General features: G+C 41.7%; 1 protein-coding gene across 1 annotated transcript in view; it reads left to right on the plus strand.

Moving 5' to 3' along the window:
• TXNRD3 (thioredoxin reductase 3) overlaps positions 1-25215 on the plus strand; it is a 77262-nt gene that overhangs the window by 13715 nt on the left and 38332 nt on the right. Inside the window, exons 3-8 of the mRNA XM_047095204.1 lie at positions 9661-9721; positions 10993-11102; positions 13481-13585; positions 14038-14110; positions 16718-16837; positions 24293-24435. Coding sequence (XP_046951160.1) covers positions 9661-9721; positions 10993-11102; positions 13481-13585; positions 14038-14110; positions 16718-16837; positions 24293-24435 — 612 coding nt within the window. The remainder of the gene's footprint in view (positions 1-9660; positions 9722-10992; positions 11103-13480; positions 13586-14037; positions 14111-16717; positions 16838-24292; positions 24436-25215) is intronic.

Raw genomic sequence — 25215 nt, forward strand, 5'->3', positions numbered from 1 at the left:
TCTCAGACTTTTGAGAAGAGGAGTGAAGAGGTCTGTGATTTGAAATCTGGCAATGGTATGAAGAGTAGACTGTGGAAACAGCTAGATGAGTGGAGACGTTACTGTTAGGATAATGGCCCAAACTACAGTGGAAAAAAACGCCCTGATTTTTTTTTTTAAGTTTATTTATTTTTTTTTTTTTGAGAGAGAGAGAGAAAGAGAGCATGCACAGACATGAGTGGTGGAGGGACAGAGAGAGAGGGAGAGAGAGAGAATCCCAACCAGGCTCCGCATTACCAGCTGGGAGCCGGACACAGGGCTCAAACTCACAACCTGTGAGATTACGGCCTGAGCCGAAACCAAGAGTCAGATGCTTAACTGACTGAGCCACCTGGGTGCCCCACAGAAGCGCCCTGAGGTTTTAAACTTCTTCCCCAAATTAACTTTAAGCCATGTGTCCCCAGTCCTGAATCCATATGTTTGTGTGTTAAAATTTCATACATCCGTTGTCAGCTTTGTGGGGGGCAGTAACATATATATAACATAAATTTTACTGTTTTAACCATTACTGTGCAACCATCATCACTGCCATCTGTCCACAGAACCTGTTTCATCTTCCCCAGCTAAATTCTTCATTCCCGTTCCCATCGAGCCCCGGAAACCACCATTCTGTTTTCGTCTCCATGAATTGAACCACTCTAGTTGCCTCATATAAGTGACATCATGCAAGATATGCCTTCTTGTGACTCACTTATTTCACTGAGCACAGTATCCTCAAAGTTCCTCCACGTTGTAGCCTGAGAGAATTTCTTTTCTGAATAATCCATTATATGTGTTCCTCCAGTGACGGATACTTGGGTCGCTTCCACCTTTAGGCCATTGTGAATGTTGCTGTTGTTAACAGGGGTGTACAAATTGATGTTTGAGTCCCTCCTTTGAGTTCTTTTGGGTATATACGCGGAGATGGGAATTGCTGGATCGTGTATGTGGTAGTTCAATTTTTAATTTTTTAAGGAACTACCACGCTGTTTTCCGTAGTGGTCACACCATTTCACATTTCCACCAACAGTTTCCAGTTTCTCCAAATCCTTGCCAACACTTGTTATTTTCTGTTTTTTGTTTTGTTTTGTTTTTAATAATAGTTATCCTGATGGGCACAAAGTGGCATCTCATTGTGGTTTTGATTTGCATTTCCCTGATGGCTATCTTTTCACGTCCTTATTGGCCATTTGATAATGGCTAATATCTTCTCTGGAGAAATGTCAATTCAAGTGCTGTTTCAAGTTTTTAAATTGAGTTATTTGTTGTTGTTGACTTTTAGGAGTTCTCTATATACTCTAGATGTGAATCCCTTACAAGGTTTGTGATTTGCAAGTGGAACTCAACAGTTTCCTCCGTTGATAGTGTCCTATGATGCACAAAAGTTTTTAATTTTCATGAGATCCAATTTGTCTGTTTTCTTTGTTCCCTGTGCCTTTCGTATCATATTGAAAGAATCATTGCCAAATCCAGTGTTGTAAGGCTTTTGCCTTATGTTTTCTTCTAAGAAGGTTTATAGTTTTAGCTCTCATGTTTATGTCTTTGATCCATTTTGAGTTAATCTTTGTATGTGGTGTTAGGTAAGGCTCCAACTTCGTTCTTTTGCATGCTGGATATCCATCCAGTTTTCTCAGCACCATTTGTTGAAAAGACTGTCCTTTCCTCATTAAATGGTCTTGGCACCCTTGTCAAAAAGTCATTGAACCTTATATGTGTGACTTTATTTCTGAAATTCCTGTTTTCTTCTGTTGTCTTTATGTCTGTGTTTATATGCCAGTATCATACTGTTTTGGTTACAGTAAGTTTGTAGCAGTTTTTGAAATCAGGAAGTGTGAGACCTCCAACTTTATTCCTTTTCAAGGTGTTTTTGACTCTTCAGGTTTCCCTTGAGATTCTGTATGAATTTTAGGATGGATTTGTCTATTTTTGCAAAATTTGTTTTTGGGGTTTTGATAGAGATTACACTAAATATGTAGATTGCTGTAGCTAGTGTTAGCAATGTAAAGTTTTCTATTCCATGAACATGGGATTTCTTTCCATTTATCGGTGTCTAATTCTTTCAGCAACAGATAGCTGTCAGAGTACAAGTCTTTGCCTCCTTCCTGAGTTTATTCCTAAGTATGCTTCTTTATGCTATTGTAAGTGGAGTTTTTGTCTTAATTTCTCTTTTAGATTGTTCATTGTTAGTATGTAGAAAAGCAACTGATTTTTTTGCTGTTGATTTTGTATTCTGCAACTTTGCTGAGTTTATTAACAGTTCTTTGGTACAGTCATTAGGGTTTTATACTATAAGTAATCATTTAACAGAGAGAGTTTTACTTCTTTTCCAATTTTGATGCCTTTTCTTTCTTTCTTTCTTTTTTTTTTTTTTTTTTTTTTTTTTTGCCTTATTTCTCTGGCTGGGATTTCTAGTACTTCGTTGAATAGAGGTGGTGAAAGCGGGCATTCTTGTTTTGCCCCTCGTCTTAGAGGAAATGCTTTCAATCTTTCACCGTCAAGTATGGTATTATCTGTGGGCTTTTTGTATATGGTCTTCAGCATGTTGAGGTAGTTTTTTTTTATTCTTAGTTTTTTTGAGTGTTTTTGTCATGAAAAAGATGTTGAATTTTCTTAAATGTTATATCTGTATTCATTGAGATGATCGTGTAGTTTCTTTCCTTCATTCTGTTAATGTGGTGTATTATGTTGATCTGTGTTTACATGTTGAACCATACGTACATTTTAGGAATAAATCCCACTTGGCCATGGTATATAATACTTTTAATATACTGTTGAATTTTTATTGCTATTATTTTGTTGAGGATTTTTGCATCACTATTCATCAGGGTCTGTGGTTTTCTCGTAGTGTCTTTGTCTGGCTTTGGTATCAGTGTAATGGTGCATTAGCCTTAAAGGGAGCTTAGAAGTGTACCCTCTTCAATGTTTTGGAAGAGTTTGAGGAGGATTGGTGTTTCTTCTTCTTTGTATGTTTGGTAGAATTCACCAGCGAAGCCATCTAGTCCTGGGCTTTTCTTTGTTGGGAGGCTTTTGATTGCAGGTTCAGTCTCCTTACTAGTTATAGGTCTATTTCCATTCACTATTCATGATTCAGTCTTAGGAAGTTGTGTGTTTCTAGGAATTTATAGATTTCATGTAGATTATCTAATTTGTAATGTACAGTTGTTCATAGTACTCTCTTGTAATTCTTTTTCTTTCTGTAAAAACAGTAGTAATGCTCTTTCAATTCTGATGTTAGTTATTTGAGTCCTCTCTGTTTTTTTCTTAGTCATTGTAGCTAAAGTTATATCAATTTTGTGGATCTTCTCAAAGAACCAATTCTTGGTTTTGTTGATTTCCTCTATTGTTTTTCTATTCTCTATTTTGTTTATCTCTGCTGTGATCTTTATGTCATTTCCTCCCCATTGCTAGCTTGGAATTTAGTTATACTCTCTAGTTTCTTAAATTGTACAGTTAGATTATTAAGATATTTCCTCTTGGGGTGACTGGGTGGCTCAGTTGGCTGAGCATCTGACTCTTGATTTAGTCTTAGGTCGTGATCCCAGGGTCATGGGATAAAGCCCCACATTGGGCTCTGCACTGAGTGTGGAGCTTGCTTAAGATTCTCTCTTTCTCTCCCTCTGCCCCTCTCCCACACTTGCACTTTCTCTCTCTTTCTCTCTCTCTTGCTAAAATCAATAAAAACAAAATAAAAAAGATATTCTCTCTTTCTTAATATAAGCATTTACAGCTATAGATTTTCCTTTAATCACTACTTTCACTGGGTCCCATAAATTTTACTGTTTTATTCGGTATGTTGTATGTTCCTTTGAGAAGATGTTCTCTAATTTCCCTTGTGATTTCTTCATTGACCCATTGTTTAAGAATGTGTTGGTTTAATTTCCACGTATTTGTGGACCTTCTGGTTTTCTTTCTGCTATTGATATTTAGTTTCATTCTACAATGATCAAAACAGATACTTTTTATGATTTCATTTTTTTTTTCTTAATTAAGACTTGTTTTGTGGCCTAGCATATGGTCTACCCTGGAGAATGTTCCATGTGTACTTGAGATGTGTATTCTGCCTATCTTGGATTCGGTATTTCGTAATATGTCTATGAAGTCCATTTGGTCTGCAGTGTTCTTCAGTCCTCTGGTTCCTTATTGATCTTTTGTCTCGTTGTTCTATCTAGTTTTGAAAGTGGAATATTAAAGTCTCTTACTATAATTATAATTCTGTCCATTTCTATCTTCAGTTTGTTTAGGGTTTGCATCATATATTTGAAGCTCTGATGTTTGGTGGATACGTTTTTATAATTGTTACATCGTCTTGGCATATTAACTCTTTTATCCTTATATGATGTTTAAAAAAATTTTTTTTAATGTTTATTTTTGAGAGAGAGAGGGAGGGACAAAGCGCAGGCAGGGGAGGAGCAGAGAGAGAGGGAGACACAGAATCTGAAGCAGAGCTATCAGCACAGAGCCCAACACAGGGCTTGAACCCACAAACTGCAAGATCATGACCTGAGCTGAAGTCAGATGCTTAACCAACTGAGCCACCCAGGCACCCCTGTGATGTCCTTTTTAGTCTGTTATAACAGTTTTGATTTAAAGTTTATTTTGTCTTATATCAGTATAGCCATCCCTGCTCTCTTTTGGTTACTATTTAATGGAATATCTTTTCTGTCTTTTTACTTTGAATTTACGTATGTCCTTAGCTCTAAAGTGAATCTCTTCTAGACAGCATGATGTTGGATCTTGTCTTTTTATCAGTCTGACAGTCTTTGTCTTTTGATTAGAGAGTTTAATCCATTTATATTTAAAGTAATTATTGTTAGGGAAGGACTTTTACCATTGTATTTGTTTTCTGGATAACTCACAGGTTTTTTGTCCATTCTTTTCTTTCTGACAGTCTTCTTTTGTGTTCAGTTGATTTTTTTGTAGTGACATTTCTCATGTCCATTTGTGTGTATTTGCTAGATATTTTTGTGGCTACCATGGGGATTATATATAACATCCTAAAGGTATTACCTGTTTTAAACTGATAGCAACTTAACTTTGCCACACACAAAAACTCTGCTCCTTGGTAGTTCTGCCTCTTTTTACGTTGTCAGTGTCACAGATTACATCTTTATATATATGTATCCATTACTATAGATTTATAGTTATTTTTATGCTATTGGTTTTTTTTTAAACCTTATAGAAGAGTAAGAAAATGTACTTATGAGGGCACCTGGGTGGTTCAGTCAGTTTAGTGTCTGACTCTTGGTTTCCATTCGGGTCATAGTCTCACAGTTCATGGGACTGAGCCCCATGTTAGGCTCTGTGCTGATAGCATGGAGCCTGCTTGGGATTCTCTCTCTCCGCCTCTCCCCCTCTCATGCTCATGCTTGCTCTCTCTCTGAAAATAATAAACATTAAAAAAAATGTAATTATGAACTAAAATCATAACAACACTTGTTTGTATATTTGTCCATATGTTTAGCTTTACTGGAGAATTTTGCATCTTCATATGGCTTTGAATTTCCAAATAACATTGTTTCATTTCAACTTGAAGGACTTTCTTTAGCATTTCTTGTAGGGCAGGCCTAGTATTAATACTACCTCAATTTTTGTTTATCTGGGAAAGTCTTAATTTCTCCCCTCATATTTAAAAAAAACTTTTTTTTAAATGTTTATTTATTTCTGAGAGAGACAGTGTGAGCTGGCAAAGGGCAGAGAGAGAGGGAGACACAGAACTCAAGCAGGCTCCAGGCTCTGAGCTGTCAGCATTGAGCCCGATGCAGGGCTCGAACCTGCGAACCATGAGATCATGACTGTAGCCGAAGTTGGATGCTCAACCGACTGAGCCTCCCAGGTGCCCCTCCCCTCATATTTGAAGGACTGGGTTTTTTTGTTTGTGTTGTTGGTTTGTTGGTTTGTGGCCAGACATAGAATCCTTAGTTGGTGGTTTTTTCCTTTTAACATTTTAAATGTTTCATCCCTCTGCCTCTGGACTACAAGGTTTTGACTGAAAAGTCCACCAATAATCTTAGGAGGATTCCTTGTACTTCTTACTTGTAAGTTACTTTGTTCTTCATACTTTCAATATCATCTCCTTGTCTTTGTCTTTCAAGAGTTTGATTACAGTGTTTCTTGGTTTGGGTCTTTTTGGGCTTTTCCTTTGGGTTTTCTTTTAGTTTCTTGTGTTTGTATATCTATGTCTTTCCTCAAATTTGGGGAGTTTTTGGCCATGATTTCTTCAAATAAGCTCTATGATTCTTTCTTCAATTCCTGTAGTGTATATATTGTTCTACTTTATGATGTCCTTTAAATCTCTTATTCTGTGTTCATTTTTATTCATTCTTTTTCCTTTTTGTGCCTCACAGTAATTTCAAATGCCCCTTCTTCAAATTCACTGATCCTTTCTTCTGCGTGTTGGGAGTTTTCTGTTCAGCCCATCCAGTGACTTTTTCAATTCAGTCATTGGATTTTTCAGTTTTAGAGTTTCTGTGTGGTTATTTCTTATCTTTTTGTTGATAATCTCTTTTTACTTCTGTATCATTTTCCTGGTTTCCTTTAACTCCTTGTATTTTTCTCTTTGTGTTTAGAATAGTTGTTGTAAGGGGTGCCTGGGTTGCTCAGTCGGTTAGGGCATCCGACTTCGGGTCAGGTCATGATCTGACAGTTCGCAAGATCAAGCCCCATGTCGGGCTCTGTCTCTGCTGACAGCTTGGAGCCTAGAGCCTGCTTTGGATTCTGTGTCTCCCTCTCTGCTCCTCCCCCACTTACACTCTGTCTCTGTCTCTGTCTCTGTTTCTCTCTCAAAAATAAATAAAACATTAAAAAAATGTTTTAAAGTCTTTGTCAAGTAAATCTGAAGGCTGTATTTGTTCAGGATGTTTTTGGAGATTTGTATTTTCCTTTGAATGGGTCGTGTTCTTTTATTTCTTTGTATGCATATGATCTTTAGTTGAAAATTCAGCATATAAAACAGCTACCTGTCATAGTCTTTGCAGACTGGCTTCATGCTGGGGGAGAACTTCACTAATCAGTGCAGCATGAAGTCTTGCCATCTTTTTAGGCCTTTTCTGGACATTTGTCTTCCCTGGTCCTGTCTGTGCTTTTCACACATGGGCTCAATTTTCCTGTATACAAGGCTGTTTTGGTTTGGTTTTGTTAACCTTTATTTTTGAGAGAGTGAGACAGAGCATGAGCAGGGGAGGGGCAGAGAGGGAGGGAGACACAGAATCCGAAGCAGGCTCCAGGCTCCGAGCTGTCAGCGTAGAGCCTGACGCGGGGCTCAAACTCGTGAACCGCGAGATCATGACCTGAGTCGAAGTCAGATGCTCAACTGACTGCGCCACCCAGGCGCCCCTATACAGGGCTGTTTTGAAGTATGTTAGCGCCTGGGTGGCCCATTCAGTTAAGCATTCAACTCTTGATTTCAGCTCAGGTCGTGAACTCACTGCGAGTTCGAGCCCCCTGTCAGGCTCTGCACTGACAGTATGGAGCCTTTTTGGGATTCTCTCTCTCTCCCTCTCTCTCCGCCCCTTTCCTTCTTGCTTGTGCGTGGGTGCATGCTCTCTCTTTCTCCCTTTCCCTCTCTCGCTGTCTTTCAAAATACATAAATACACTTAAAAAAAAATCTTTAAGGTGTGTTAAATTCCTCAAGAATCTTTCCCCTGCTTCTACTTGGGACCTTAGCTGTTATCTTGTAGTCTCCTGCCTGTAATTTCTTGCCCCCAATCGTCTGCAGATTTGTAGTCCATTTTCAGTTTTCGTGAGTGACCCCCACTGCACCTCATGGCTTCCACTAGCCTAAGATCCCAGCCACTTTTGACCATCTGAACTCTGAGTTAGGCATCACAGAGACCGATCCCTAAGGCAGCCCTTGAGTTAGAACATGCACAGTTGGGCTGTGTGCTCTCCCCATTTTGTGGAACGGAACTGGGGCCCAGGCTGCTGCTCACCTCTTATTGTGCCTTGAAACATCAAGGAGTGGGTGACTTACACGCCATTAAAAATGCCGCAGGATTTTCTGCTATTTTAAATTCGGTGTTTTCTTCATTGGGCATACACTTCATTGCTGTAGATCTTTGACCCGTTTCCTATTAAGTTATCTTACTTTAAGATTGTTGAACTTCTTGGATATGTAGATTACTGTTTTTCATCAAATTGGGGACATTTTTAGACATTTCTTCAAAAAACTTCCTTCTCCTTTCTTTTTTTCTCATATTCACCCTGTGTATGTTGGTGTGCTCAGTTTCTCTGACATGTTTCTCTGACACTATCCATTTTTCCCCCCTTCTTTTTTCTCTGTGGTTTCAGGTTGCACAATCTCTATTGATGTATCCTCAAGTATGCTAATTATTTTCTTTTGCCAGTTTAAATCTATGTTGAGGCACTCCAGTGAACTTTTTTTTAAATGTTTATTTATTTTGAGAGAGAGAGAGAGAAAGAGTGTGAGAGAAAAAGGGCCGAGAGAGGGGAGGACAGACGATCTGAAGCAGGCTCTATGCTGACACGGGGCTCGAACTCATGAACAGTGAGATCATGACCTGAGCCAAAGCCTTGTCCACGCTCTTGTCCAGTGAGGTCTGGGCCCCTTTGCAGGGGTAGTTTTTGAAGCCTATTTGTGACTCATTCTGACCCTAGAGGGGCTATTGGCCAAAGCTTCTTGGCTTTCTCTGGTAAACTTGCCGGTTTGCAATTGTCTGTTACTCTCAGGAAGCTACCAGCCTTCTCCTTTTTTCTTACCACCAGAATCTTCATTGTTTTCAAGAGTGCCTTTAGACTTTGACCTCCCTGCCGCCCCCCTCCCCCTACCCCAGTCTATTTCAAATAAAGTCCTTTCTTTTGGATAGAGCTTTGGCCTCTCTGATCTTAGGTTACCTCTTCCCCTGGGCAAAATCTCTGAGACCTTGCTCCAGACCTAGGGGTGGGACAGCGACCTTATTCTCTTGGCATGACAACCCGGCTTTATGAGTGGGGTTCTGGGTGCGGACTATAGCCTCTGGTCTTGTTGGCTTACCTCTCCCAGCCCGAAACCTTGCTGTACAGTATTTTTGGCCGGGGGTAGAGCCTTTGATCTGTGAGTGGGGGCTGGGTGAAAGAAGGGAGGAAGGGAGGAGCTCCTGTGTCGTTAGCCACACTCTCCACGAATGGTGGCTTTTGCCACTCTGAGCGGTGGTGAGACTAAGAAATGCCAGTGGCCTGCCCCTTCTGGTGCCAGGGATTTCAGGGATTAGGGAGCCTCATTTTCTTGTTCACACTTGAAATAGAGCTTCTATCTAGCTGACCTAGGGGCAGGGGCGGGAGGGTGCAGGTCATGACTCTGATCTACCAGAGTTGCTTGACTAAATGCTTCATTTGCTGTGTGCCCTTAGGACAATTCCCAGAGACTTTAAATGATTGTTTCTTTAGTAGTTTTCACCAGTTGTGGGTGTTTCACCAGGGAGCGGTTCTGCCAAGCTCCCAGTGCCTCTGTCCCGGAAGTGGAATGTCTGGGCTTTCTCTGGAGGGCTGAGGGCATGAAGGGTGTTAAGTGATGGTGAAAAGGGACCTTAAAATACTACTTTGACTGCGATTAGGTAACTGGACATCTACTTCGAACACCTGTATGCCATATTTTGTAGCTCTGTTGAATCTTCCTGAGTGTAAAACCCAGGTACATTTTTGTTACAGGTTAAAGAACTGTTTTCTTCTTTGGGCGTTCAGTGTAATATCTTGGAACTTGATCAAGTTGGTAAGTAGGATGGGTAGTGTATACTTTTGTTTGTAATAAACAGCAACAAGACTAACTACCTGCCGTTTGCTTTGTTCAGTTCAATTTACTCTTGTCTCTTTGGGTTAGGCGAGCCGTCTTTGTCTACATTCAACCATGCAGAAAATAGAACACTACACGACAAATAATTGGGTGTAGATTTTTTTTTAATGTTTATTTATTTTTGAGAGAGAGAGAGAGACACAGAGTGAGCAGGGGAGGGGCAGAGAGAGAGGCAGTCACAGAATCCGAAGCAGGCTCCAGGCTCTGAGCTGTCAGCACAGAGCCCGACATGGGGCTCGAACTCACGGAGTGTGAGATCATGACCTGAGCCGAAGTTGGATGCTTAAACGACTGAGCCACCCAGGCGCCCCTAGATTTTTTTATTTATATGCTTTTCATATTTGAGGGAAGGGAGCAGGAGGAAGATGTATAAACGGCTAACCTTGAAACCCTTCAAGGCATGTCATAAGTATCTGCCAACTTTCTGGCAAAATAGATTAAGCTGTTATAAATGAAAAGAAACTACCCTTACTTCCTGATTGTATTAGCCATGCAGGGAAACACAGGAACTTTTCAGCTTTACGCTTTTGAATTCTTGTCATCTCTCATCCATCCAGCTAATATTAACTGAGCACTTTACACATGTGGTCTGCAAGGGTGGGAACCAGGGTGGTGAACTGAAAACAGTTTAGTTTCTGCCTCCACCAGACTTCACCAACTCCTCTTAGTCATGTCTCCTTAACAAGTGAAATGTTCCTGAATCTTTGAGACTTTTCTACGACGTATACCAAATAGGGGAGTCAGAGGTAGTCGTGGCCTTGTTTTATTTTTCGGGGTGGAGGATACACTTGGACTATGGGTCATAAAGATTTTTCACATGTAATTATAGGGAGTATTTTCTGAGTTATTACAGTTGAAGCAGATTATATCTTGATATTTGCTCTTTAAAGGAGATTCTTACCTATTTGTCTTGGCATGGCCACTGAATAATGCATCAAAATCTAATTTAGAAGGATTTGTTTTAAATGAATTTATAGATTTGCCTTTATTCTTTGTTTCCTTTGAAAATACATGGGTGTTTCCTCTTCTTGAGTCATCATTTTGTGAAGTTATATAATATATAAATATGTAAATACTGACCTTTTATGGCTGTGTGCATGTGAGCGTTTGGTGTTGTAACACTTCTGTTCAACTCCCAAAAGTTTGGAACCCTTTCAATGTTTTTACATATTTAAGTTTTTATTCTTCAGATGATGGGGCCAATGTTCAAGAAATGCTGTCAGAAATCACTAATCAGAGAACTGTGCCCAATATTTTTGTGAATAAAGTGCATATGGGTGGATGCGATCGAACTTTCCAGGTAATAATAGTATTATATGTTTTTAATGCTGTTTCTTCAAAGTTTGTTTTCACATTTATTCAAAAGGGGTGAGAATGGCTTTTAGGAGTCTATTCATTTGTCTTTTGGAAGTTGTAAAATGGAAAAGCGTGTAAGAGAGTTATCAGATCATCTTGAAAGTAGTGATAGATGAGATTGCTGTTTCTTTTTTTCATTTTTGTTTTAATGTTTATTTTAGAGAGAGAGAGAGAGTGGGAGAGGGCCAAAGAGAGAGGGAGACACAGAATCCAAAGCAGGCTCCAGGCTCCGAGCTGTCAGCACAGAGCCTGATGCGGGGTTAGAACCCACAAACTGTGAGATAATGACCTGAGCTGAAGTCTGGCACTTAACCGACTGAGCCACCCTGGCCCCCCAGATTGCTGTTTCTTTTTAAGTTAGATCCTTATTCTATAACTGCTTACTTTTATTAAAATCCTGTTCCCTTATAGTTTTTATGTATGTATGTAAGTGGTAGTAGTGATTAAATACTTCTATTTCAGATTGTAACTTAAAATTACATTTTCTTGGGAAAATAGATTGTCTGCATTGTATGTTAATCTATGATCAGCATTGTTATCTATTAACAACCTGCTTCATTAGTCCCAGAAGCCATCACCCAGTTCCCATGGAGGTATGTACCTTAATCTAGAGATCCCTAAACACCTACGGGAGTGCTGGTCTTGCCACTCGTAACCTGGAGAAGATGTCAGAAGATGAATCTGGAACGTAGAGTTCTGAATTCCACTTAAAAAAAAATTTTTTTTTAATGTTTATTTTTGAGAGAGAGAGAGAGAGAGCAACAGAGCATGAACAGGGAAGGGACAGAGAGGGAGACACAGAATCTGAAGCAGGATCCAGGCTCTGAGCTGTCAGCACAGAGCCTGACGCAGGGCTCGAACTCACAAACTGTGAGATCATGACCTGAGCCAAAGTCAGAGGCTTAACCGACTGAGCCACCCAGGCGCCCCATCAATTCCATTTCTTATGAAAGGAGCTGCCTTGCATGGCTGATGCTTAGGATTCACAGTTTCCTAAGGGCAGCTTGAAGTCAGGAGGCCAGAGGAGTCCTTAGAATGTGCCAAAAGCCTCCAGGGACACCCATCCTTCGGGGGCCGTGTGGCCTGCGCTGAGTCCCATAGTTAAGTAGCTTTTCCACTGTGCTTCCCAGGATGAGCTGGTGCCACCTGGTGTCCCTAAAGCCAGCGTTGTGGATGGAGCTCCCATCTTCACATAAAGAAAACTGTTGTTACCTCACACATTGAACGTCTAACCTCACCCAAGCTACTACTTTTGTTTTTTTAATGTGTACTTATTTTGAGAGAGAGGGAGAGAAAGAGTGCAAGCAGGGGAGGGGCAGAGAGGGAGGGAGACACAGAATCGGAAGCAGGTTCCAGGCTCTGAGCTGTCAGACAGAGCCCGACGCGGGGCTTGAACCCACGAACTGGGAGGTCATGACCTGAGCCGAAGTCAGTCGCTCAACTGGCTGAGTCACCCAGGCGCCCCTCGCCCAAGCTACTTTGCTCAAAAGGCAGGCCAAGCAAGCAAGAGACATTGTGCAAGAGCCAGCCTTTGTGACCACGGTTGAAAGAAAAAGCAAAATTTTGTGTTGTATAGGAAGGTTACTAAGAAGCTGCAAAATTTAGGTCAAATCATGAGAAACCAGGTAAAAATGTAAAGTGTATATCCTGCTGATGATGCAGAAGAGTTTCAAAATAAAGCCTACCACAGGTGAACAGAAGATAGAGGATCTTGAAAAATGATGCTTGGCTATTTTATATTTTACTGTACTGGGTTATGATATTTTGATGGTTAGACCAAGGCACATGACCTCATCTGACAAAAAGCCATGACCTGTGGGTTATTTGACACATGTCTAGATGTCAGGTGATAATGAACAAAAAATGTATGTACTTGGCATACATTCTATCTAGTTGGACCCTATTTGAATACCATCTAGATAAATTTATAATTCGAAGTTAGATAAATTAGAGACTGTTTCTTGTGCTTTTTAAAAATTTATTATGTCATTTACATCCAAATTAACATATAGTGCACCAATGATTTCAGGAGTAGATTCCCTAAGCCCCTTACCCATTTAGCCCCTCCCCCCTCCCACAACCCCTCCAGCAACCCTCTGTTTGTTCTCCATATTTAAGAGTCTCTTATGTTTTGTCCCCCTCCCTGTTTTTATGTTATTTTTGCTCCCCTTCCCTTATGTTCATCTGTTTTGTATCTTAAAGTCCAATTAGAGACTGTTTCTAAGAGTTTTAGAAAAGCAATCCATGCTGATTAAACATAGGGTACAAAGAAACAGATTTTTAAAAGGTCATGCCATACTCTCTCCTTTGATTACACCGTAGGCACATCAGAGTGGTTTGTTACAGAAGCTCCTTCAGGAAGACTCAACATACGATTATGACCTCATTGTCATTGGGGGCGGTTCTGGTGGCCTTGCATGTGCTCAGGTATGAAAATAATGAAACTCAGAGATAATTTTCCTGGCGATTGCCATAAGCACTTCTTCCCCTACTTTATTTATTTTTTTTTAACATTTATTTATTTTTGAGACAGAGAGAGACAGAGCATGAACGGGGGAGGGTCAGAGAGAGAGGGAGACACAGAATCTGAAACAGGCTCCAAGCTCTGAGCAGTCAGCACAGAGCCCGACGCGGGGCTCGAACCCACGGACTGTGAGATCATGACCTGAGCCGAAGTCGGACACTTAACTGACTGAGCCACCCAGGCGCCCCCTTCCCCTACTTGAGAAAAGCCAATTTTGACGTTACAGTCCAAGCTTTTACTGTGATAATAAAAAGTAAAGGCTGTGTTCTTACATAGTCTTTTCCTTTCGGGGAGACAAAAATTGGGGGATTGTCAGGAAAATGACGAGACCTTTATCTGTACCTTTTTTTTGTAGGAAGCTGCCATCTTGGGAAAGAAAGTTATGGTGCTAGACTTTGTGGTCCCATCACCTCAGGGCACGTCCTGGGGTAAGCGCTTTTGCCTTGTTGTTGTGACTTGTTTTCTGCTGTTTCCATACATCTTTGGCTTTCTTCAGTCTAGTTAATCCTCATAACAGTCTCAAGAGGTACAACCGGCCTGTTTCATAGGTGAGGCAGGTTGAATAACTCATCTAAGATCTCATAGTTAACATGTGGTGATTGGGAAAGGGAACACAAAAATCACTGAGGAACATTTTGCAAAAAGAAAGAATTCCATGGTTCCAATATTCCAACACTTGTGCTGTAATAATTCTTGCACACCTGTGCTAACATTTTCACTTAGTTGCAGTCACCGTGTATTTATACCATGTGGTGCTGACCTAAGCTTGCCTTAACACTGGTCTGTGTTTCTGTGTCAATTTCATAGCTGCTCTCCTAGCGGCAGGACGGTCAGTCCGGTTAGTGTGTGTGTGTGTGTGTGTGTGTGTGTGATTGTCCAGGTCACTTAGTAAAGTGCACATTGGGCTTCCAGCTAAAGATGAGAACGTTCATCTTCATAGAACACACAGATTCTGTGTTGGATATTTTCCATTCGTGTGTCAGATCCATTCTCCGTGTCTCTACCCTGCTCTGTGCCCCAGAAGGCTGGCGAATTGGCAGCCTTGTCCCCTGGCTCAGCCAGTTAGTGGTCATGGGAGGAGAACAGAAGGAGGACGTTGAAGGTCTTCATTCCCTGACTCCGTCCCTGCTGGTCCCTCCCTGGTGGTCGCTGCAGGTGTATGGAAGGCCACCTCCCCTTTCACGGCCGCCCCTCTGTGGGCTGTGCCACGTGCTCAGTGTGCTTGCCCCTTCATGTGGGGTTGGCGCTGGTCCACTGTTCTGTCTCTCTTCACTCTTCGTGCCCACACCCCTGTAATCATTTCTCTATAACCTCTCTTCTGTTTCCCAGCTTGAGGGTGTCATCCGTTTCCTGCCAGAACCCTGACAAAATGTGAATGGGGCGCCTGGGTGGCTCAGTTGGTTAAGCATCCGACTTCGGCTCAGGTCACTATCTCACGGTTCGTGGGTTTGAGCCCCGTGTCGGGCTCTGTGCTGACCCCTCAGAGCCTTGAGCCTGCTTCGGATTCTGTGTCTCCCTCTCTCTCTGCCCCTACCCCGCTTGCACGCACTCTCTCTTTCTCTCTCTCTCTCAAAAATAAACATTAAAAAAAATATTTTTTAAATGTGAGAATCGTGTTTACAATTCAAATGTACTCAAAAATTTTAGCCTAGAGGGGCGCCTGGGTGGCGTAGTCGGTTAAGCGTCCGACTTCAGCCAGGTCACGATCTCGCGGTCCATGAGTTCGAGCCCCGCGTCAGGCTCTGGGCTGATGGCTCAGAGCCTGGAGCCTGTTTCCGATTCTGTGTCTCCCTCTCTCTCTGCCCCTCCCCCGTTCATGCTCTGTCTCTCTCTGTCCCAAAAATAAATAAACGTTGAAAAAAAAATTAAAAAAAAAATTTTTAGCCTAGAATTTCATACAGTAAAGCTAATCCGTCTTGATTTTCCTTGTAACGTGGATGTTAAAAAATGTGTGTGTATACCTGGCTTTTTTTTTTCTCCCTGTCTCCTCCTGCCCTCTTCCCTCTTTCTCTCCTGTCCAGAAATGTCCTACTTCTCTGGATGACCAGAAGAGAGACTGTGATCAAAGACAGAATTTTCTGATTCGTGCCCTGCACTGGAGCACTCCCGCATGGCCTGTTTTGTTCCGTTCAAGATTCAGAGTAGTGTCACCAGGGAGCTTGCAGTGGACCTAATGTTAGCTCAGAGAAGGAGTCAGACTTCCAGAGAATAAGGGCTGGAAGCTGGGGTTCCAACCCTCGGTCTGGTACCCATCTAATTAATCTAATACAGCTCTGATCCATTTAGGGGTCAGATTCAAAGGAAAGTTTTAGATTCTCTCCCCAGAAGACTATTCATATGTATATTTGTATTTTTAAAAATTTTTTTGATATTTATTTTTTGAGAGAGAAAGAGAAACAGGGTACGAGCAGGGTGGGGGACAGAGAGAGAGGGAGACACAGAATCTGAAGCAGGATCTAGGCTCTGAGCTGTCAGCACAGAGCCCAATGCGGGGCTCGAACTCATGGACCATGAGATCATGACCCGAGCCGATGTCAGATGCTTAACCAACTAAGCCACCCAGGCGCCCCTGTACATTTGTATTTTTGCTCATCCCTGGTTTCCTTCATAGACTCAGTTAAAAAGTTTGAGTTAATCATGTGCATGTTTTTTTTTTTTTAATGTTTATTTATTTTTGAAGGAGAGACAGAGACAGAGACAGAGACAGAGAGTGAGCTGGGAAGGGGTAGAGAGAGAGGGAGACACAGAATCCAAAGCGGGCTTCAGGCTCTGAGCTGTCAGCACAGAGCCCGATGCAGGGCTCGAACTCATGAGTCGTGAGATCATGACCTGAGCCTAAGTCGGACACTTAACCAACTGAGCCACACAGGCACCCCAATCATGTGTATGTTTTTGTGGGGTGTGAGGTTGGCCCTATAACCATCTGAGTGTGTCATTTCCACGTTTCAACAACACCTGCTCTGTACATATGTAAAACCACACACATGCCGACACAGACACAGAGGAAACATTAAAACTGTTCTTTTCTTTCTTAGGTCTTGGCGGCACTTGTGTGAATGTGGGCTGTGTTCCTAAGAAATTGATGCATCAAGCTGCCCTTTTGGGGCAGGCATTAAATGACTCCAGGAAATTTGGCTGGGAGTATGGTCAACAAGGTGGGTAATAGTATATAAAAATTTGGATTGGGAGAAAAGAAGACAGAATGCGTTTGTTTTTTTTGTTTTTTTTAATGTTTAGTTTTGAGAGCGAGAATAAGCAGGGGAGGGGCAGAGAGAGCGAGACACAGAATCCGAAGCAGGCTCTGAGCTGTAAGGACAGAGTCCAATGCGGGGCTCGAACCCATGAACCATGAGATCATGACCCGAGCTGAAGTCGGATGCCTAACTGATGAGCCATCCAGGTCCCCTGATAGAATGAGTTTCTTAGAGAAAGGCTTGTGATTTATATTACTGTAGTTGAGTCTGAAATTCATTTAATGAACACTTGTTAGGACCCCGCTTTGGCACAGGGGCGTCAGGGGTGGTTGCTTTAAGCCTGGCCCTGCTGTCAGGGGCCTTGGTGCGTAGGGAGGGATTGTGACAGGTACAGCCATCTCAGACCCTTTGCAGAACATGAGAGAGAATAATGGCTATTTTCAGATTTCCTTTAGGTATAAAGAGAATAGAACAGCCAGGGTCATTGTTTGAATTTTATCCATTATTGTGATAACATTTTCTACTTTACCAGTGGTTATATAGTCTTTGGTTAATGAAAGATGGAAACCAAATTCGTGCGATAAATACTTATGGGGTAGGCTCTGAGGATACAGATATGAGAAAATACGGCTCCTTGCCCTTAAGCAGACCACAGTCTGTTGGAAGAGAAGAGAAGAGAAGAGAAGAGAAGAGAAGAGAAGAGAAGAGAAGAGAAGAGAAGCGATTCCATGCACTGTAATTCATGGTGAGGTTTTGAGTATTACCTTCAGGGGCACTTAAGGTGGCCTTGAGAGTCCGAGGTGGAGGAGGTGACCCTTGAGCTGCATCTTGAGGGCCACAGAGAAGCGGGTCGTTGAAGGTAGGGAGCAGCTTGCTCTGAACTGCCAAGCTGTGAGAAAACACGGAGTACTTGGCGGATAAGTGAATGGCTGGCATGGAGAATGGGGGAGGGATGCTGGCAGAAATGAGGTTACAGAGAAGCAGTTGTGAAGGCTCTTCAGTGCCATCTGAAGGAGTGAGGATTGACTCCAAAGGTAGTAAGAGAGCCATCGAGTGTCTGTAGGAGAGGAACCTGAACCACAGTTTGGATTCTGGATCCCTCTGGTGGCACCAGGGAATTTAGCAGGCTGGAGGTGGGGAGGGGGGGCAGGTCCAAAGACATGGAGGTGAGGTGGGGTGCTGTTGCCTAACCCAGAGGAGAAAAGGACCAGGCCTGGGCAAAGGCTGGATTTGGACTGGAGAGTATGAGGTGGATCTCAAGGATTTAAGGCCTGGAATTGACAGGCTAGGAGTGGATCGGTGATTTTGTCGCTTTAGAATAACAAATACGAATTAAAAAAAATTTCAAGGATTTGTCTGTCTCCCCAGAGATTTTGACTGAAGAAATGTGTGCATGAGCGTGTCCTTGCAGGTAATTCTGCCAGGCCCCCCAGGTCACAGGTGGGGTAGAGGGTGAAGGAGAGGAAGGAATCCAGGAAGAGGGACTGGGTGACAATGTAGTGTATTGGCCGAGCTGGAAAACATGGGCAAGTGTGAGTTAGTGGCCAGGTGTGGTTGGAGTTCAGCACAGTGAGTTGTGGCTGGACAGACTCTTCACGGACAGATTTCCCCAGATGCTCAGCTCCATGGAGAGCTTTCGGTCCAGTTCCAGGGCCAACTGGTTGTAGATAAGATGAGGTGTCTGCATTTGATAGTTTAGCCACGGGGTCGTCTTCACCTTCAAGTTTCCTGCTCCCTGAATTCTGCATCTTGCGTGGATTGTCCACATTGGGCCGCTGCGGAACATCCTGGTGGAGTTCGCTATCTGGGGACAGTTTGTGCTTGAGCGAGGTCTGGGCAGGGCCTGGGTTTGCCACCCACACTGTAGGTGGAGGTTCAAGTCTTAGGAATTGCTGAGAGGGGCCAGGGAAACCCTCTGGGTGGAAAAGAACAGAAGACAGAGACAGGATCCTGATAAGGAGTGGGCGAGGAAGACGAGGAAAACTAGGAGAGGTGTGTCATCGGAAGCCAGGAGACCCTAGATTTTTAAGGGCAAGACTCCAGGCATGGGGAGTCTCAGCCAAGAACGAAGTGGAGGGAAATGCTGCAGAAAAGGCCAAATGAGTTGGAATAGGGTTTGAATTAGGTACATTTTAGATTTGCAGTTAGGTAGTTACTTGGGTAATCATGGCCAAGTGGGGAGAAAACACCAAACACCCTGAGATGGAGAAAGGCCATGAAGGATGGAACTGTGCAGGTGGCCTGTGATGGGGACAGCCAGGCAGGGCTGTGTGCAGGCGACACGCCAAGGCAGGGTTCCCCATGAGCTGAGAACTTCTTGGTGTGTCAGCCCTGTCCGTGCACACTGCCCTGCATTGCTGGGACTCTGCACTTTCAGGAAGGGACAGCGGGGCAGATGTTTATGCCACTTTACCCCCCTGAAGGGCCAGATTATGTCCCTGAACTCATCTAAGGGCTTAATATTCCTAGTTTCCTGGAGTGAGTAAAATCTTGTATTAGATTCTTCAAAGTTCCACATACAGAATGTTTCTAAGTTAATTTCAAGGTGCTACACTAAGAAATCCCTAACCAGCCATCACATGGAATTTAGAGCTTAGTTTTTAGGCATAGGCTCCATGGAATGGCCAAGACAAGTCATAGATTAAGGGGTAAGAGAAAGGAAATGAAAACATGCTGAAATCTTGGTCTGGGAGAATGTTCTAGATGCTTTCATTCTTGATGTTGGCAGAGAAATATGGATTAAACTAAATTTAAAATGTATACATAATTTCCAGATCAGAAATTGAATATAGAACTTCCAAGAAAAAGGGAACAGGAAAATGTACAAAGAAACAGCATGAAACTCATTTAAAACAGACAAAAAACAACCCAGAAAGCAAGATGGCAGACACAAGGGCAGTCTTCTACATATTAGAATAAAGCTAAATGAGTCAGCGTCTCAAGTTGCATAGTCAGAACTCATCCATGTGCTTTTGCAGGACACACAGCTAAAACAAAAAGATAATTGTTGAGAATATAGGAATTTAAAATTTTTAAATGGCAAATTTAAATTTTCCAATTTAAAATTTGTGGGAAATTTGTAAATGGGTGGGAAAAGATATATCAGGGAAGTGAAAACCAAAGCAATACCAGATAGGGAGACTGTACAAGGCAACACACACACACACACACACACACACACACACACAAACTGAGGAATTAATGAGTTAACACCCTCCCCAAAATAGAATCCATGAAAAACACCAAGAATATATTTGAAAATGCAAATGAGTAGGTAGACCTTTGGCAAATCCAATCAGGGGAATAGGAGAGAGAATTCATACAACTATGTAACATTAGGTGTGAAAAAAGAAATACAACTACAGGAAGAGAAGAGAGAAAACAAGTTGAATTTTTGGTGAAGAGAGAAAACAAATTGAATTAGTGTTAAGCATATTAAATATCTCGATGAAAGGGAGTATATTCTAAGAAAATATAGATGACCAGAATTGACTTGAATTATCAGAGAAAACATTGCCTGAGGACAATTCATTCTTCAAGAGACCGCAGATTCACATGTAAATTTCCTCAACTCTTCAAGGAACATTTTTTCTGTATTCAAACTATTCTTGAGCTTAGGAAAAAATAGAAGGGTTCACTTTTTTTTTTTTGAAACTGACATAACAGTGATACAAAAAGATAGTGTAAAAATAGAAAGCTATAGGCCACAGAGGTACCAAATTTCTAGAAAAAACATTAGCAAATCCTCTCCAGCAGTGACTAAAGGGATACACTGTGACTTCTGAGGGTTCGTTCTGGAGACACAAGAGTGAGTCATTAGGAAACCATAGTAGGGATGCTACAACCCACATGATGACCTGGATTCCAGCTCTGTTATGGCCTAAAAAAAAAAAATAAATAAATGCCTGTCATTAAACTGAGCAAAGAAATGGACACTTCTTTTACATGATGAAGAAAAGTCAGATGTAAATATTTGATGGAGGGGCACCTGGGTGGCTAAGTTGGTTAAGCATCCAACTCTTGATTTTGGCTCAGGTCATGATCTCAAAGTTCATGGGATCGAGCCTCACTTCAGTCTCTGCACTGACAGTGCAGCACGGAGCCTGCTTGGGTTTCTCTCTCTCTGTCTCAAAATAAATAAATTAAAAAATTAAAATAAATATTTGGTGGAGAAGAGCTTGAGGCATTTACATTAAAGTCAATAATTAGGGCAGCCCACTTCCACTACTAATGTCTGCATTGTTCTGGGGCTTCTGGCCAGTGCACAAAAAGGAAGAACAGGAAAGAAAAAGTACATACTTGAGAAAGAGGAAGAAAAAGAGTGTAAACCTGTCATGTATGTATATCCGCAGTTATATACACGATCGTATACGAGATACCTAGAATATGTGAGAGATCGAACTAAAAAATGTTAGAACTAATAAGAGTTGTATGGAACTGTTGAATCACTAAATTGTACACATGAAACTAATATTACACTGTAGGTTAACTAACCAGAATTTAAATTAAACTTAAAAAAAAACGGAATACCATATCAGAATTTCTCAGACTTGAAACATGGGACTGGTAGGAGCTATAAGTGTAATCTTAGAGGACTTTGAGTTCATAATATTTTGTAATCGTATTTCCTTTTAAACAAAAATCTACCACATGTGAAAAAAAAGAGTTCACTCAGTGGCTTATAAGGTATATGTGCAAAAATCAATAGATTCATCACATCAACAATAAGAAATTACATATTTAATGAAAATTGCAACAAAATGGTAGAATAAGTTGGATAAGTTTACTAGGAATGGACAAAATGGGATGTCTCAATATTGTAAAGCCATTATCTCAAAATTATAAATGTCTCAACAAATTTTTTTTTTTTTTGGAACTTGACAGATTATTCTAAAGTTTGTATTGAAAGTGAATGTGTGAGGATAGCTGCGCAGCCTTTGAAAAGTGTGGAGAGTAATTTTTCCCATCAATAGTTAAAATGGTGATACTATTACAAAGCTAAACAGGTGGATAAAACAGTAGAGCAGGTGGTTCCAAAGTGCCAGTCCCTGGATTTGCCACATCAGAATCTCCTCGGGGAGCTTGTCTTGGCTCCATAGGTTTGTGGCAGGTCCAAGAATTTTTATGTTTCAGCCTGATTTCCCAGGGGATCCTGGACTGAGAAGGTCCTTGGGATAGGGGGTTCTTGAAGGGTTACAAGCATAACTTTTCCAGCTTAGAGGGGAGGAGGGATCTTAGGATATGAGGACATGTGCCACTGTGGAGAGGCTCATCACTGCTGGGTCATTACCTTCTGGGCTCAGGGTGTGGGGGTCGGGTAACTTAGCGACCACAGTGACCCTCTGGATTGCAAGATCTTAGGAGACTTTGCTGCATATTGACATCCTAGAGGGAAAGATATGATATCCAGGCCATGAACTCACTGGGTACATTCCTGATGAGTACTGAGGCCTTTCTTGAGAGTGTTGGGTAGGGTGAGTCACCAGACGGGACCTGAGGATGAACCCAGCGGACTGGGTTTGCCTTCGGAAATCTCTTCCAGTTTGATGGGAGCCCCGGGCTGGCCTCTGTGTATTATAAGCATGGTGCTGCACGGAGACTGGCTTCTCCTTTGGGAACCAGCATCAGCAGACGAGGTGGATGAACACCAGGAAATAAATCCCGTCTAGAAGATCCAGGATGACGAGAAATTCCGATTCCAACAGCTCCTGCTCCACGTCCAATAGGAAATGAGCAAACGTTGTGATACCCATGGTGGGCAGTGGTGAGCACTAACCACACCAATTATAAAGCAGCGTAGGGTCTTGGCTCTCATAAAACCACCTCCAGGTGAACTGAAAGGGAGGGGCCCAGGCTGGGCTGGTCAGGAGGATGTGTGGTGCTCGCTGACCTGAGACCCGCTTCTCTTCACATCCAGGGTGCCGTGTGCACCAGGCCTCCTGGAGTGCAAGAGTGGCCATGGGGTGCTCCTGAATGATAATCTTCCTGCCTTGTGATGTTTTGGACTGGTTTCCCCATTCTCCTCTCCATGGATGTTTTTCTTCTTTTCAGACGTTTTGCTTATGTTTTGTAATATTAAAGAGAAAGAAGTATAAATTGTAACTGGCCTGAAAAAGATTGAAGTCTTGTGTTCCCTTCTTTTCTTTTTTTTTTATAAATTTTTTTTAATGTTTATTTATTATTGAGAGACAGACAGAGAGAGTGTGAGCAGGGGAGGGAGCAGAGAGAGGGGGAGACACAGAATCCGAAACAGGCTCCAGGCTCTGAGCTGTCAGCACAGAGCCCGATGCGGGGCTCGAACTCACGAACCGCGAGATCATGACCTGAGCCAAAGTCGGACACTTAACCAACTGAGCCACCTAGGCATCCCTTGCGTTTACTTCTTGATTGTTTTTTTTTTAAATAATTTATTTAGTTTTTAATTTACATCCAAGTTAGCATCTAGTGCAACAATGATTTCAGGAGTAGATTCCTTAATGCCCCTGACCCATTTAGCCCATACCCCCTCCAGTAACCCTGTTTGTTCTCCATATTTAAAAGTCTCTTATGTTTTGTCCCCCTCCCTGTTTTTATATTATTTTTGCTTCCCTTCCCTTATGTTCATCTGTTTTGTATGTATATACACCACGTCTTCTTTATCCATTCATCCGTTGATGGACACTTGGGCTCTTTCCATACTCTGGCCATTGGTGATAGTGCTTCTATAAACACTGGGCTGCATGTGTCCCTTCGAAACAGCACACCTGCATCCCGTGGATAAATGCCTAGTCGTGCAATTGCTGGGTTGTAGGGTAGTTCTATTTTTCGTTTTTTGAGGAACCTCCATACTGTTTTCCAGAGTGACCGCACCAGTTTGCATTCTCATACTTCTTGATTCTTAAAGCAGTACACAGTATGGCTTCCATGTTGTTGTATATGATTGAGCATTAAAAATAAAATCCAAAACAAATAAATAAATAAAAATAAAATAAAATAAAATCCACTTTATATATATACAATGGAGTATTACTCGGCAATCAAAAAGAATGAAATCTTGCCATTTGCGACTACGTGGATGGAACTGGAGGGTATTATGCTGAGTGAAATTAGTCAGAGAAAGACAAATATCATATGACTTCACTCATAAGAGGGCTTTAAGACACAGAACAGATGAGCACAAGGGATGGGAAGCAAAATAATATAAAAACAGGAGGGAGGGGGACAAAACATAAGAGATTCTTAAATATGGAGAACAGGCAGAGGGTTGCTGGAGGGGTTGTGGGGGGGGGTGGGCTAAATGGGGAAGGGGCCTTAAGGAATCTACTCCTGAAATCATTGGTGCACTATATGCTAACTAACTTGAATGTAAATTGAAAAAATAAATAAAAATAAAAATAGAATCCATTTTATGCCTTCACTCTGATTATTTATTTTCAGTGAAACACAACTGGGAGACCATGACAGAAGCAATTCAGAACCACATCAGCTCTCTAAACTGGGGCCACAGGTTGTCCTTGAGGGAAAAGTCTGTGGACTATGTCAATTCCTATGGAGAATTTGTTGAACATCATAGAATAAAGGTACTGTTTGTTCATTGCTTTTCTTTACTGTTGCTGGAACTTGCCTTGATCTAAAAACTCCACGTTGCATGTTAAGGGCTGTCGCTGATGTATGCACACACACAGCCTTGAGTGCACTCGCTTCTTCCCCAGTGTCGTTGATTCCACACGCCCTGCCGAATTGAAGGAATTGCCTTTCGAGAGAGCCCTTAATTTGAGGTTATTATTTGCCTTTTGATTTTATTACTATCTTAAAAGAAAACGTCTAGACTAGGTAGTTCAAAGTTTAAAAGACCAAAACTAAAAATTTTAGCAACGTAATTCTTTTTTACAATGAAACCTTGGGTGGGGGGGGGATGGGAAAAATGGAATAAGTAAGTCACAGGGATAAAAGGTACAGCCTGGAGAATAGAATAGAATAGTGTGGTGTTGTATGGGGACCGATGGCAGCGACACTGGTGGTGAGCACAGTGTAACCCATGGACTTGTGGAATTGCTGTGTTGTACACCTGAAACTAATGTGACATTGTGTGTCAATGGTACTTCAGTAAAAATATAATGATTAAAAAAGTAAGAATAAAATGAAACCTTAACCAGGACTCCAATATATTATTCATAAAAGCATTAATAAAAGTAGCACGAAAATGAGCATATTTTATAATTTTGTAATGTTTACGTATTGTAAGATCGGCACGTAAGGAAAATGAGATCATTTTGATGAACACAAAAATTTTATTTTATTTTATTTTTTTTTTTTTTAAATTTTTTTTTCAACGTTTATTTATTTTTGGGACAGAGAGA

Source organism: Lynx rufus, unplaced genomic scaffold (assembly GCF_022079265.1).
Source record: "Lynx rufus isolate CCGP_SWC_20201006 ecotype Redwood Valley unplaced genomic scaffold, mLynRuf1.p SCAF_4, whole genome shotgun sequence".
NCBI lineage: Eukaryota > Metazoa > Chordata > Mammalia > Carnivora > Felidae > Lynx > Lynx rufus.